Here is a 16,093-nt window from a genome sequence, read left to right as displayed (position 1 = left end):
GGGTGATTCCTGTTATGATGGGGTGGGGGTGATTTGAAAAGTCCCACAGGTGATTTTAATATTCCACTTGAAGGTGCTTATATCCTTTACCCCGTGTTGATAATTAATCAACAGATATGTATCGAGTGGCTCCTAGTCTTTAGGTGCACCGGAGTACTTTAGTGAAGGAGGGTGTAGGAGGCCTGGTAGGGTTTGATCAAGGGCAATGAAACCAAGAAGAATTACTGTAACCCAAATGAAGGCTGAGCATGACAGTGGGACAAGAGGAAAGTAAAAGGAAATAGAGGAAAGAACTAGGAGGCAAAGGGCATTTATAGAGATCAAAATAATGGCATGTACATATGTAAATATATTTATATATGAGGATGTGGAAAAAGATCTATGTGTATATATTTATAGGTTTAGTATTAAGGTGGCAGATGGACATTCGACCTCCACTCAAGTACTCCTTCAGTGCAAGAACACTTTGTTCTATTAAACTGGCATTCAATGATGCTCACCTTCCTGACACGATCATTGAAGGCAAAGCGGGTGCATAAGTAAATGTGGTGAAGAAAGCTGATGGTGCCCAGCTATCAAAAGATATAGCATCTAGGGTCTTAAAGACTTAAAGGTAAATAAGCGGCCATGTAGCTGAGCAACAACAAAGCCCACATGGAAGAAGCACACCAGCCTGTGGGATCATGAGGTGCCAAAGAGATCAGTTATCAGGCATCAAAGAACAAAAAATCATTTCATTGTGTACTCACTTCCCCAATATGATCGCTGAAGACAAATGGGTGCATAAGCAAATGTGGGGAAGAAAGCTGATGGTGCCTGGCTATCAAAAGATGTAGTGTCTGGGATCTTAAAGGCTTGAAGGTAGACAAGCGGCCATCTAACTGAGAAGCAACAAAGCCCACATGGGAGAAGCACACCAGCCTGTGTGATTAGGAGGTGTTGAAGGGATCAAGGGGAGTACGGAGGGGAGACCCAAAGTCCATTTGTTAGGCAACTGGACATCCCCTTACAAAAGGGCCTCAGGGAGGAGACAAGCCAGTCAGGGTGCAGTGTAGCAACCATGAAACATACAACTTTCCTCTAGTTCTTAAATTCTCCCTCCCCACCCACTATCATGATCCCAATTCTATCTTACAAATCTGGCTAGACCAGAGGATGTACAGTGGTACACATAAGAGCTGGAAACACAGGGAATCCAGGACAGATAAACCCCTCAGGACTAGTAAATGAGACTGCATATACCAGGAGGGTAAGGGAAAGGTGGAGGGAAAAGGGGGGAACCAATCAATAACCAAACAATAACTCCCTCCCTGGAGGACGGACAACAGAAAACTGGGTGAAGGGAGACTTTGGACAGTGGAAGACATGGAAAAATAATAATTTGTAAATTATCAGTGATTTGTGAGGGAGGGAGCTTGGGTGAGGAAGGGTAAAAAATGAGGGTATCCCAAGGGTGCAAGTAGAAAGAAAATGTTTTGAGAATGATGATGGCAACAAATGTACAAATGTGCTGGACACAGTGGATGCATGGATGGATGGATTGTGATAAGAGTTGCACGAGTCCACAATAAAATGGTTTTTTAAAAGAAGAAAAGTAGACAGTTGTGGTCCTTATCCTCTGGAGCTTGCTATCTACAGGGAATACAAATAATCACACCTAGAGCAAGTGGTATCCAGGAAACGAGCCAGGTGTGAAGAGAGAGAGCCCGAGGAGGCAGTAATGTGTTCAGACAGAGGCAGGGCCGTAAGTGAAGGCATGGATTGAATGTATAAGGGTGCTTTACACAATTGATGTATGTATGGATTGTGATAAGAGTTGTATGAGCCCAGTAAAATGATTTTTTTTTTAAACTGAGTGGGTTTGGAAGTAGGTTTGGCTAGGGAGCAGGGGAGGGTTTGGTGTTGGGTAAGGGTTTACAGCGTGCAGGGGAGAGAGGAGGAGGTAGAGTGGACCAGCTCCTTTGAAGCCTGGTAGTCCTGGGGCATCTGTGTTTTCTTCCTAGCATAGTGATAAGCCATGAGTGCACTTCCCAGAGGTGGGTCTCTGCTTTTAATCAAACTCCCCATGCTGCCATGTAGAGAATGAGGAGAAGAGCCGGTCTCCTGACTCCTGCTTCTTACCCAGTAGCTGCCAGGCTCTTCCTGATCATCCTGGCCAGCGGCAGGAAGGCACTGCTTCCCCTCCTGCTTCCATGTGACTGTAGCTCAGATGGTCCCCTGGAATTTTCCCCCCAGTCCTTAAGAAAGGAGCCCCCATGGTGCACTGGTGAAGATCTTGGCTGGGTGGACCATGTTTTCTTTCACTGCACCCTGCCTTCATCTCTGCGGCTGCCCCCTTCGTGTTTCCCTCCTTTTAACCCCCTCCTTCACCTTCATTCTTGCTAACGTTGTTCATCTTTGCGGACCAAAGGTATCTCTTGGAAGCCATCCCTGATTATCACCCACCCCCAGTCTATTGAAGCCTCCGCTTCTGTGAATACCCACAATTTAGCAACGTTGTATGGAACCCTGGTTTGGAGTTGGTCTGCTAACCACAAGGTGAGGGGTTTGAAACCATCAGCCGCTCTGTAGGCTAAAGGCTCTCTACTCCTGTAAACTGTTACCATCTTGGAAACTCACAGGAAGTTCTTCCGTGTCCTGTTGGGTCACTGTGAGCCAGCGCTGACTCGAAGGCAATGAGAGCATAGTGTGTTATACTTCCCTCTGTTCCTCAAAGGAACTGGGATCGCATGTTGGGCTGCTAAGCGCAGAGTCAGCCGTCGAAACCACCAGTCATCCTGTGGGAGAAAGACGGGCTTGCTCCCCAAAGAGTTATAGCCTCAGAAACCCATAGGCGCAGTCCGACTCTGCCCCAGACGAGTTGCTATGTGTCAGAATTGATTTAGTGGCAGTGAAGTTTTCATTTAAGTTTTCTGCTCCTCAGCTTTTGTGCTCACCTCCCTGATATGACCACTGAAAACAAATGGGTGCATAAGCAAATGTGGTGAAGAAAGCTGATGGTGGCCGGCTATCAAAAGATATAGCGTCTGGGGTCTTAAAGGCTTGAAGGTAAACAAGCGGCCATCTAGCTCATAAGCAACAAAGCCCACATGGAAGAAGCACACCAGCTGGTGGGGTCACAAGGTGTCAAGGGATCAGTTATCAGGCATTATCAGAACAAAAATATTACCATAGGGAATGAGCGGGGGAGTGCGGAGTGGAGACCCAAAGCCCATTTGTAGGCCACTGGACATCCCCTTACAGAAGGGTCTTGGGGAGGAGACGAGACAGTCAGAGTGAGATGTAGCAATGATCAAAAATACAATTTTCCTCTAGTTCCTAAATGCTTCCTCTCCCCCTCCCCCCCACTGTCATGATCCAAATCCTACCTTGCAAGCCTGACTAGACCAGAGGATGTACACTGGTACAGATAGGAACTGGAAACACAAGGAAGCCAGGGCAGATGATCCCCTCAGGACCAGTGGTGTGAGTGGCGATACTGGGAGGGCATAGGGAGGGTGAGATGGAAAGGAGGAACCTATTTCAGGGGTCTGCATGTGACCTCCTCCCTGGGGGACATACAATAGAAAAGTGGGGGAAGGGAGACGTGGGACAGAGCAAGATATGACAAAATAATAATTTATAAACTATCGGGTTCATGGGGGAGGAGGGAGGGGAGAAATGAGGACCTGATGCCAGGGGCTTGGGTGGAGAGCAAATGTTTTGAGAAAGATGAGGGCAACAAATGTGCAAATGTGCTTTACACAGTTGATGCATGTATGGATTGTGATGGGAGGAGTATGAGTCCCTAATAAAATGATTTTTAAATTTTTTTTTAAAAGAAAGAAAAGATTGAATAAAAAGAGAAAAAAGAAAAAGCATATGTAATTCCAGGTCTGTCCGCTGACTTTTATAACCATCTCCACCAGTCCTGGGGGAATTCTAGGAATTTCCCCTCCTAACCTATAGTCTATTTTGGGGGCTCCTCTGGGGCTTGGAGCTTGGCTTTGCTCCCATTGCTGATCTGTTACGTACCCTTCTTGGTTCACCCCACTGGGTGTTCAGACTGGACTCACTCCCTGCCGGGTATCCCCAGTAGTGTCGTCCTCTGTTGGGGTGTGCTTCAGTGAGGGGGCGTTGTGCCTCGAGCTGTTGTCGGCCCCACAGTCCTCTGTGTGCCTTAGCAGTTCTGTGCAGGGACACCATCTCTAGCGCTTGGTGTGCCAATATGGAGTCTAGACCCTCACTCTCTTTTACACAGCTCACGGCACTATGACCATACACATAAACAAAGCATTCGGTAAACCTGAGGTCCAAAGGCATTTCTGGGGTAGAGAATGCTTTCTACCAGATCACATTGGCGCCCAAATGCTGGCACAATGGATAAAGTCCATGTTTACTACCCAAGCCTACGTTGTTTTTGTCTTAGCTGAATGGATGTTGATTAAACTGAATGTACTAATCCACCCGATGGTCTTAGGCCCCCATTACTGAACTCAAACCTACTGTCAAGGCAGGGCCCTTTGGAAACCTCTTGGCTTTCTCTTTCTGTAAAATTGGGATGATTAAACTTTCTGTCTTTCCACCTCTGGCATTAAAAAGATTGATGAAGTTGTATTAAGAAGACATACTCTGTTTATTGATGAAAGGTGTTTGGTAAATGCAATGAATCAAAATGTTGTTTCAAGTTGTCTGACATAACAGAGCATCTGTGGAGAATCACCGGGCGTGATTTGGTTAGATCTGCCTTCATAGTCATCGCACATCCCAGCATGCTGTGTTTGGTGGCATGTTGTCTAGGGCGCTTTGCAGACAGCGCTTTTTTTCCCCCCCAGAAACTGAAGGCCTTTGGCAACCCTACGTCTGACAAAACTATTGGTGCCATTTTTCCAATCACGTATGACCAGTTCATGTCTTGTGTCACATTTAGACAATTAGCGTAGTAATCCAGATGTTTTCATGACATTGCACACTCTATAGACTATGCTAGAGTAGAAACATAACTTTCATATGCCCTGGGAACCTGGAAATTTCATGGGCCCACTTGACTGATGTTTGCCTTATTGCAGAGACCCAGGACCTACCCAGCAATATCTCCAAGGTCTGTTTATGTCAAACTCAAAGTCATTTGTGGGAGTACTAGTGTCCAAATGTTGCCCAGGGGAAAAAAGTGAGTGAGAGGGTGTGTGTGTGTGTGAGTGTGTGTGTGTGTGTGTGTGTGTGTGTGTCAGTGAGAGAGAGAGAGAGAGAGATTGACTTGGAGCCAGTTCTGTTTGCTCTGTAAATTAGTCATTACAACCATACACCAGAGCTTCCTTATGATTACATTCAGAATAGCATTTAGCACAATGCCTGGCACATAATCATGACCCAATAAATGAGAGCTACGATTGCTTTTTTAAAAATGAGACTTGCATTAGGTGGTTGTTCATTTTGTGGTCTAGGCACAAATTTAGTTCCTTCTACACAATTCTTATCTGCCCTTTAAGTGTGTGTGTTCTTCGACGTGGGGGGATATGATTAACATCTAAAACTCTTAGATAAAGGTATGTTTTATAAAATCTTGGAAAGTAGGCACTTGACCATAGCAAAATTGCAAGGTATCTTTAGAAAGAAGAATAATTGTATTTGGTACTGGTGAATGTGGTCAAACTTGATGTCTGAGTGAGTGAGTGTGTATGTGTGTGTTTCATATTGATCCTTGATGCTGGGTAAAGAAAGGGCTGGAGTATAGCGATTAAGACTAAAATGAACATGTTTAAAATTTCAAATGACAATCTTAAAGGGGACGGGGGCTGTGTTTCAGGCCACCCTACTCATTCACCTCCTGCTCTCCCAGCTCAGAGAAGAGCAGCTTTCCCCCCGGGGCAGCTGGCAGGTTTAAACTTCTGACCTTGTTTCTAGTAGCTCAACATGTAACCCACAACACCACCAGGGCTCTGCCACATGACTAGCCTGGTGGCTGTGAGCTGGCATCGTTCATCATAAAGCCGTAAGGGCCCCAGGGTGTCCCTTGACCACCCCTCTTTCTGTAGAAGGACTCCTCCTAAACTTGTCTACATGAAGTTTACATACCTGTATGCAGAACTTCTTCATGTTACCTCCACAGCGCTCCACAAGATGGCTTTACAGAGTGGCTGCAAAAAAAGGCGGGGGGGATGGCTTAAGTGTAACAACAGTTCTGAGGATGGCAAGGACAGCCATATGTCATTCTGTTGTCCGTAGTGTTGCTGCGAGTTGGAGCTGCTCATAGCTCTCAACAACAAATATCCCTACACGCTGGGTCTCACGCTTAGAGGAAAGGAAAGAAAAGAGAAAGCAGCTAAGATTTAGCACTACATATAAATAAAGGATCCCTGGTCGTGCTGTGGGTTAAGGAATTGGCCTGCTACCCTCAAGGCTGATTGTTCAAACCCACCAGCCCACCTCACCCCACCCCCACACTGGGGGAAAAAGGCCGTCTGCCTCTATGAAATTTTAAACTCAGAAATCCTTTGTAGGTTCACTATGAGTCAGAATCAACTCAATGGCAGTGGATTTGGTTTTATGTCCAAATAAAGGTCTCTGCTGTGGGCAAGAGTAGATCCTTTGGTGGTGCAAAGAGTTTGAGCCTGACTACTAATTTTAAGGTTGGTGGTTCAACCCCACCCAGCAGTGTCCTGGTGGTTTGCGTCCATAAAGATGACCACCAAGAGAACCCTCTCAGGCAGTCCTGCGCCCCCACCGGCGCTGCAGTGAGTTGGAATCGACTCTGCAGTAAGCTGTATGTGTGCACCACAGTGCTCAGCTTTTTGTCATATTTAGTTTACCTGGTCATCTTATAAAGTTGATATTTCCCCTCATTTTTTAGGAAGAGAAAATTGAGGTTCAGAGAGTGTAAATAACTTGCTTCGTTCGAATCGCACAGCTAGTGAGTATCAGTCTTTCGGCTCCCATAAGGGGTCACAGTCTCGGAAACTCTCAGGGCAGTTCTGCTGTGTCCTGTATGGTTGCTCTGAGTTTGGTTTGCCGTGAGTTTGTTTCCTTTACCCGTTTGCTTCCTAGGAAGCGGAATTCTAACTCTTTTTTTAAGGGGAGGAAATATTTATTTTATTTTTTATTTATTTTTATTTTTTTACATTTTATTAGGGACTCATATAACTCTTATCACAATCCATACATATACATACATCAATTGTATAAAGCACATCCATACATTCCCTGCCCCAATCATTCTCAAAGCATTTGCTCTCCACTTAAGCCCTTAGGTCCTCTTTTTTTTCCCCTCCCTCCCCTCTCCCCCCTCCCTCATGTGCCCTTGGTAATTTATACATCGTTATTTTGTCATATCTTGCCCTATCCGGAGTCTCCCTTCCCCCCCTTCTCTGCTGTCCCTCTCCCAGGGAAGAGGTCACATGTGGATCCTTGTAATCAGTTCCCCCTTTCCAATCCACTCACCCTCCACTCTCCCAGCATCACCCCTCACACCCTTGGTCCTGAAGGTACCATCCACCCTGGATTCCCTGTGCCTCCAGCCCTCATATGTACCAGTGTACAGCCTCTGCCCTATCCAGCCCTGCAAGGTAGAATTTGGATCATGGTAGTTGGGGGAAGGAAGCATCCAGGATCTGGGGGAAAGCTGTGTTCTTCATTGGTACTACCTTGCACCCTAATTAACCCATCTCTTCTCCTAAACCCCTCTATGAGGGGATCTCCATTGGCTGACACTTGGGCCTTGGGTCTCCACTCTGCACTTCCCCCTTCATTTAATATGGTATATACATATATATACATATACACATACATACACACATATATCTTTTTTTTTGGATGATGCCTTATACCTGGTCCCTTGGCACCTCGTGATTGCACTGGCTGGTGTGTTCTTCCATGTGGGCTTTTTTGCTTCTGAGCTAGATGGCCGCTTGTTCACCTTCAAGCCTTTAAGACCCCAGACACTATCTCTTTTGATAGCCGGGCACCATCAGCTTTCTTCGCCACATTTGCTATGCACCCATTTGTCTTCAGCGATCCTATCATGGAGGTGTGCAGTCAATGATAAGATTTTTTGTTCTTTGATGCCTGGTAACTGATCCCTTCGGGACCACTCGATCACACAGGCTGGTGTGTTCTTCCATGTGGACTTTGTTGCTTCTGAGCTAGATGGCTGCTTGTTTATCTTCAAGCCTTTAAGACCCCAGTCACTATCTCTTTTGATAGCCGGGCACCATCAGCTTTCTTCACCACATTTACTTGTTCACCCACTTTGGCTCCAGCAGTTGTGTCGGGAGAGTGAGCATCATAGAGTTCCAATTTAATAAAAGAAGGTATTCATGCATTGAGGGAGTGTTTGAGTAGAGGCCCAAGGTCCTTCTGCCACCTTAATACTTAACCTATAAATATAGACACATAGATCTATTTCCCCATCCTCCTATATATATTTGCATGTACATGTCTTTGTCTAGACCTCCATGAATGCCCTTTGACTCCTAGCTCTTTCCTCCTTCTCCCTTGACTTTCTTCCTGCCCTACTACCATGCTTCGTCGCCACCTGGGCTAGAGTATACCTCTTCTCTAAGCAACCTTACCCTTGCTCATTCCCCACCAGGCCTGCCACTTCCCCCTCTCTACCATTTGGGGTCCCATGTTTTTCCCTTGTCCCTGTGTTTGTTAACACCACTTCCTTACCCCCCCTACCCCCCCATCCCAAGTCCCCCCGGAACTGTCGGTCCCAACAGGAATTCTGACTCTTAATCATAATACGAGACCACGACTTAGACCATCTGTTTTCTCTTCTGAAGTTTTATGACTTTCACTTGTCAGCGTCCTAAGCGTGCATCATTCAGTAGTTTGTGTTGAGAAGATGGCAGCCTCTACTAACATAGCCACAGAAAGGCCACCCAAAGGGAGCAAGCCCTGAGGTCTTCAACTGAAAGCTGTCACACGGCCACAAAGAGTCACTGGATTACTCGCACAAACTGCCCCAGCTGCATTTTGACTGAAAGCTTTTTGTTGTGTCAGACTGCTGACAGGGAGGCCTGACGGCACAGTGGGTTATGCACTGGGCTGTGGTTCCGAGGTCAGCAGCAGTTTGAGGCCACCGGCTGGGCCACCAAAGAAAGCTGAGGCTTTCTCCTCCCACGAAGAGTTACAGTCCCGGAAACTCGGCAGGACCCTTCTACCTTCTCCCATAGGATCACTCTGAGTCGGAATTGACCTGATGGCAGGGAGTTTGAGTTTCTGAGTTATTGATACCATTGAAAATTGTCCAGTGGCTTTCAAAAGTATTTCATACCGGGCAAAGGACATACAAAGTGTAGTTCATGCCTGCACCAGAAAGCAAAGTTGTGTTTTCCTCTAGAATTTTCAGTGGTGTTCAGAGATGTCACATGATCTTGCCACTAAGCATTATGTCTTTCCTTTCCAGCTTAAAGAAGTCTTCTGCGGAACTGAAAAAAATATTAGCCAATGGCCAGGTAGGTTGCAGTAGCTTGTTCCTATCTGTTTGGTTTTTTTCATAACCTCCTTAAACAGATGAAGAGTCTGTGAAGTCCTGCTTGTCATAAATGAATTATGTGGCTTAATTTGATTGGCAGAGCAGTTTGCAACACATTTTCCAAACTGCGAGAATGGATTTCACTCCCAGCAGATTGAAGTACCGAGCATACCCCCTGCTGCCATCTCAGTTTAATAAAAGTTCAATCTGTTCTGAACAAGTGTGTCACCCCACGGGTTGTTGAAATGGCCCTGCACTCAAAGGTGTCTGCTTCTTTCATTATCTTTGGGGAGAAAAGGAAAGAGTGGTACTTTCTCCCCTCGGCTCCTTCTTTTGTGCTAAACTCGCGCTCTTTCGGGGATCAGAGCACCAGCGACCTTTGGCATTTTAAATCCCTGAGCTTTAGGAGTCCTTGATTTGCCTTGTCGACTGACCAGCTACAGCTGAATGGCCTGACCCAGCCGACAAGGAACACATGGACCTGCAGGCCACTTATGTCTCTCTAATTTTGATTCAAGTAAATGGACACATCTGAAATAGAACAGTGATTTTAAACATGGACTGGTAAATGAAGCTGCCTACAGGACCCTCGATTCCTCAGCAGCAACACAAATGTGTTTTAATGTTTGCGACAGTGGAAGCCCTTCGATAGCATTGGAGGCAGACGCCTGTCCATTGCGATCAAGCCTTCCTATTAGGCTCTATTGACTGAGACATCTGTGTCACTGCAAATAAAAGACTCTTATTGATTTTCTTAACTGCTGTTCACTCCCGTCCATGTTTCCAAGGCTGAAATCTTAATTATCTCAGATGCTTATTCAGTGCCTTCACACACTGGCCCCTCCAAGCCTCATTGGCATGGCATGAATCAAGTCCTTGTAGCGGAGCGTGTTAAGAGACAAAGCCGGGCCCTCATGCCTGTCCTTTAATAGCAGCACCTGTAACATCACGGCTTCACGGATGTGCATGCCTCGAAACACTGGCTGGCTGGTCGTGCTCTGGGAACCAGGCTCATGTGGCACATCATCTTTTGGATACAGTTAGAAGAGAATGAAATAGATCTGGTTCAGACACCTGGCAATCACCCAGACCATGTAGGTTATCGCCTTGCATGTAGCTCAAGAGGCCCGCTGTGCATCTAATCTTGCGAAGTCGCCACATTTTGGGTAGCAATCATCTAGTGCTTTTACCTGGAAGCTGCCCAAGGTTTGTTCAAATGCAGCCTCACTTATGCTTGCCCATAGTCTCACTGCGAAGCAGTTTGAACAAAACCTAACTAAAAGCAGAAACACTGAGACTAAGAAATGTCTGCATACTGCACCATGCAGATTATATTCTAATCACTGCCAGTAATGTATCACTAGTCACTTCTCCTCTTCAGCTGGAAACTAGATCTCAAAATTGACATAAATTCAGACGCTTTGACTACATTTGTTCAGTCCAGGCATGGAAGCAGCCTGCCATGGATTCCTCTTTGAAAGTGGAGAACATCAGTTTATTTCTGCTGGGGCAAAAAAATCAGCATTCTGAACTGGTCCAGTGCTTTGACCCCAAGCCCTACAGTACCGTAAGTGTCTCAGTGGTCTCAGTGATGGGAAGTTGTCAATGGCAGTGGTTTTTGACGTTTAAAGATTGCTTATTGTTTTCCTGCAAAAAACTGATCATTTCACATTAAACAGTCTGCCATGGCCCTTCTTTTAAGGATTCACCTTTATGATATTTATTCTCACTCACCAAAGCCAATGAGACACCCTTTGGGGAACTTGCCAAACATGGCCTTCCTCAGACCCTTGTGACAGTGGGTAACTAAGCAGTGAGCAAGGCCACGCCGCGGGGAGGCCATATGCTCACTTGTGGGCTTTAATGCATTTCTGGGCTGCCCACCGACACCACTTGATATGGAAGATGTAAGTCACATTTAATGATACTTTTAACACTTGAGCATAGTGTGTGTGTGTATATATATATATATATATATATATATATTTGTGGTTTATGCTCTCAAGCATTAATAATGATTTGCCTTTCCACTAGCCTCCACTTAGATTTAATAAGGAATTCATATTAATCATTAAAAGAAAGGGACATGATTCTTCAAGATAATCAAATATTGACAGGTTAGAAATAGCTTTCTGCCTGGGTTCATTGATATAGGTTATGTGATATAAATATTTATTTCTTTTCTGTCACTCAGTGTAAATGCCACCAATTGATTCAGCATTGATATAGTGTCAACAGTTCATAAGAAACATTTGACTGGCCTGTGTTTTCCGATTAGTCTCTGCTCTATAAAGTGGGATTTACTAAATCTCTCCAATTGTCTGCTCATAGAGTGTGACTGCTTTGTGAAACCATTATTGCTTCGATTTGTGAAGCCAAAGTCTAGAGACAGGACTAGTTTCTGTCAGACCTTTACATATAAAATAAGGATTAATTGAGCATTTTTATTTTAATGATTTATAAGCGATAGGTACTGATTCTTCCCAAGACAGACAGACAATAAACCAAAAATGCGTTCTTTACTGATCCATAATTGAGTTCCTTTGCATTTTTCCTCACAAATTCTAGTAACATGGTCAATCAAGCACTTTCTTTAAAAAAATTTTTTAATATTCAGTCTTTGGAATGGATACTGTTTTCCTCTATGTTGAAGGATTCCTTTATTTATTTATGTATATTTCACTTAACTAAATCGTAAGGTGTTTTTGGCCCCCTTCATTGAATATCACTTCAGTTCTACTGTGATATCATTTGTTTGATGTTGGCCCTTGATTTGAATCTGATAAGAAGTAGCCCCAGAGGTCAAGCATTTGTTTAATGTTGGCCCTTGATTTGAATCTGATAAGAAGTAGCCCCAGTGGTCAAGGTGCGGGATTCCAAAAAGTGCACCGGCCCTCCAGGGCCATGTGACGCTGACCTCTCTGCCTCTCCAAAATGGCATCTCCTCGGCTGGCTTTTCAGTTGGGGCTGGGGAAGATGTTCCTGGTGAGTCCAGTGTAATGTCCCCTTAAGTCCAACTCTGACACTGCCGTAGGTGTGGTGGTTCTTGCAGGAATTTCAAATGCATTTAGAAAAACGTTCTCATTGGGGGCTGGGGGGCATCTGAGCGGTGTGCCATAAAGCCAGCGTTAAGTCCTGCCGCATCACCGGAAGTTGTAAGGCTGGAAAAGGAAGGAGTCCTGGTGATGTGAGGGCAAACCACACAAACACTCTCTTCTGCCATGAGCCCCGTCTCCTTCCCAAGGCCCCATGCAGGGCATTTCTCCCAGGTCATCTGGTCCCTTGATGGTGGACACGTATCAGAACTTCCCCTTCTTCCTCCTCCACATCTGGTTTGCTGTCTTTCCTTGTTTTATTGTTTAGTCAAACAAGGAAACGGAAATACCGTTCAGAATGATATGCTGTCTTTAATGGACAGCACTTCATTTCACCTCTTTTCAATGTGAACAGTCACATGGGTTTTAGAGAGGCAACCCGACAACTGATGGAATTGCTTTCAGTCAACTGTTTTCCTTCTTGCAAGCCAGCGACAAAGACAGAGCCATCAGTTCCCCTATGACTCACACCTGAGAAACTGCTTTTTCGCAGCCTTGGCCCAGATTACCTGAACAAGCAGGTCTACGCTTGACTAGTTGTTATTGACTAGCCAGGCGACCTAACAAGCTGGGCTGCACAGTTTTAAAATGCCATGATTGCTATACTTGCGCCCAGCTAGAATATTGAACCTGTGGGTTGTAAACTCCACATTTTTATCATATTGAGCACTGTTGCTATGCTTCATTTTGGAGAGTTGAATTAATAACATCCATCTGAACTGTTTGTTCATCTCCTCATGAGCTGTTTGTTCATCTCCTCAATGGGGGTTTTCATCGTTAGGGTGGATTAAAATGACACATTTTGGTTGGAAAGAAGAATTTCTCGAAATGTAGGCAATCTGTGGGTATGCTCTGATAGCTTTCTTTTTTAAAGCTTCTTTTAACCTGATTAATATTTGGATACTCTCTACAAATTAGCATATTCAGATAAGCAAAAAGAAAAACACTTTTGATACTCTGTAATATAAAAACTGATCCTCACTTCATAGGCTGTCCTGTCCATAAAACTTGCAAACATTCTAAAAACCCAAAAAACGATATTATATTTTTAAGTGTCAAGGTTCTGAAAGTTTCTCTTCAAAACCATTTTTATTTTTATTGGACTCTTGAAGCCCTGATCCTCTGAGGAATTGCAGATTGATTCTTCCGGCCTTGAACTTGCTTACTGAGGGGATTTGGCACAAGAGACCATGGGGCCTGGAACTGACTTCAGGTGAAAGAGTATATTAAGATCTTGCCAACAAGAGGCACCATGCACAGCACACCAACACGCAGGAGGGTTGGGTGCTACAGGGATGTTTTACAAAATGTAGTGCTGGAGCAGCTTTGGTCTGTCACAAGAGTGGAATTATTTTCTTCTCTTGGACTATTCTGGACAGTGGAGGGTCGAGGTTGGTTCATTCTGGATTCACAGGCAAAGCATTTTGATGGTATAAGGGAAAAGTGTATATAAGGTATCAAGAAAAAGTCTCTGGCTGCTTCAGACTGAAGTTGGGGTGTCGCCACATAGAGGGCAGGAGAGGTACTGAGTGGCTTTAGAATTGAGGAGAGTATTTGAGAAGCTAAAGAAATAGTGGCTGCCTTTAAATGTTTAGCAATGAACGCGAGGAGAGGAGCTGTACTAGGCACGGTCACTTGTTAGCCGCCCAAAGAAGGGCCTGCGGGGCCAAGGATGGGCACGAGCCAGCATCCCTATGAGGAGCTCATCCCGAAACAGTTCTCGGGCTCAAGAGGGTGGCTCATTCTCCCAGTGGGGAGATACCTTCTCATTGAAGTTCTGACTTGTTTTAGAAGCTGCAGGTTCCCTGCCAAAAAACACTAGCCTTACCTCCTCCAGAGAGGAGAGCCAACTTCCTTTGGTTTTAGAGGACCACTGTGGCCAAGGAGTTGACTTGGCCTTGTACTTAGCTAGTGATCAGATAGGACTACGCTGCCAGCCCGATCGTTAGAGAGGAGCATGAGATTGTGTCATGCCAGGCCTATGCCTGCTGCACCCATTCCCATGCCAGCAGTAGCACCCGGGGATTGGCAGAGGCCCTGGGATGGGGGTGTCACCTCATGTTGGGGAAGTATCTGCGAAAAGGAAGGCTAGGGTGGATCCTCCAGTCCAATTGCTAGGTCGGTGTAAATAGGGGAGGACCCACTTAGAAAGAAATAACCTGTCTCTTCTAAGCAGGGGATAGAACTCAGGATGACGAAACTCTGAAGGCCCTGAATCGTTTTCTGGGGAAGGCTCCGAGTCCCACAGAGAAAAGGTTCCTGCTGCTGGGGCCCCGGCGAGGGCTTGAGTCACAGGGAGGTTGGATGAAAGCTGGTGAGAGAGGTGGAGTTTCCGAGCATCTATAACTAATAAGTCATTTTCTTGGTGGAGACTGGAAAATGTAGGAAGTTGCTGGTAGTTTTGCCATTAGATCTGAGACAGGGAGGGCCATTAAGCAGGTGTAGGGGTGACCTTGGCAAAAAAGAGTGTCCCAGTTTTGTGTGTGGGAGGCAGAGCTAGTAGAGGAAGCAGCAGTGTACGGGGTTGGGTTTGTGGAGTAGCTGACCCATGCAGCCAGTGGTGGGTGTAAGTTTAGAGTGCTGTTACCAGGGATCAAGGTATGGAGCCTACGGGGTGCCCCTAGGCATGAGTCCTAGACATGCACATAGGGTCCTGCTGTCAGAGGGGCAGTGACATACCTGCTGCCCCTCCCATGGACCTTGGAGACAGAGGGGTTGGGGCCAAGGCTATTCTTAAGTTGTAGCCTAGCAGGGGCTGTCTTTTGATGATTGCTTGGACATGGGTTGTACGGAGGGTAGGCCCGGAACATAAAGGCTGGCCTAAGGGAAGGAGTAGGACAAGGTTGCTTTGACTGAGCTCCAAGCGAGGACTGGTCCTGGGTTCGCCGTGGTCAAGGTCTCTGGGAGGAATTCGTCAAAGAGAACGTCTAGGGTGCTTTGGTGGAATGAGGTGGAAGGGCCCTGAGCAGGGAGAGAATTTTGGCAGCTAGACTTTGCTGGGTAGCAGTGGAGTGGGTGAGATGCTCAGGGCTCCCCAGTTCAAGAATCACATGCAACTCGAGCTTTGTGGGGCCTAAAGGGACAGACGTCTATTTAAGGGGGCTGGGTGAAGTGGTTTGATAATAGATTGGAATGTATAATATCAGTATATCTTAGTGTGGATACGAAGGAGCAAGAGTGTAAAAATCCCACTATCTTTTAATTCCATTTTTCGAAGAATCTTTTGGAGCCTTCTTGAGAGGAAACGTGTCCCCCTTTTCATGGGGGCCGCATCTCCTCCTCCTCTCCCTGGGGACTTTCTAGGCGGAGGTAAATACCTAATAAGCAAAGTAAACATGATCTTATTTGGATTTATTTCCTGAAAACTGCCCACTACAGATTAATCAGTAAGCACAAGTAAGCTTTTGCTGACCTTGCTTACTGAGTAACCCATCCCTGCCAGGGGTTGTAAATTTGAAGAGAGACTTTGATTCTGTAGATAGGGGAACTGGGAGTGAGGCAGAGGCCAGTGGGACCGAGAAGGAGACTCTGTGATGTGGTAAAG

At 45.7% G+C, this 16,093-nt stretch overlaps 1 protein-coding gene across 2 annotated transcripts in view; it reads left to right on the top strand.

The window, feature by feature from the left end:
- MAP2K5 (mitogen-activated protein kinase kinase 5) overlaps positions 1–16,093 on the top strand; it is a 288,293-nt gene that overhangs the window by 69,744 nt on the left and 202,456 nt on the right. For both annotated transcript variants that reach the window (XM_075535636.1, XM_075535635.1), the window contains exon 7: positions 9,386–9,434. In XM_075535636.1, the coding sequence (XP_075391751.1) occupies positions 9,386–9,434 (49 nt within the window). The remainder of the gene's footprint in view (positions 1–9,385; positions 9,435–16,093) is intronic.

Source organism: Tenrec ecaudatus, chromosome 17 (genome assembly GCF_050624435.1).
Source record: "Tenrec ecaudatus isolate mTenEca1 chromosome 17, mTenEca1.hap1, whole genome shotgun sequence".
Lineage (NCBI taxonomy): Eukaryota > Metazoa > Chordata > Mammalia > Afrosoricida > Tenrecidae > Tenrec > Tenrec ecaudatus.
The sequence above is the reverse complement of the archived record's forward strand: the minus strand, read 5'-3'. Positions and strand labels throughout refer to the sequence as shown.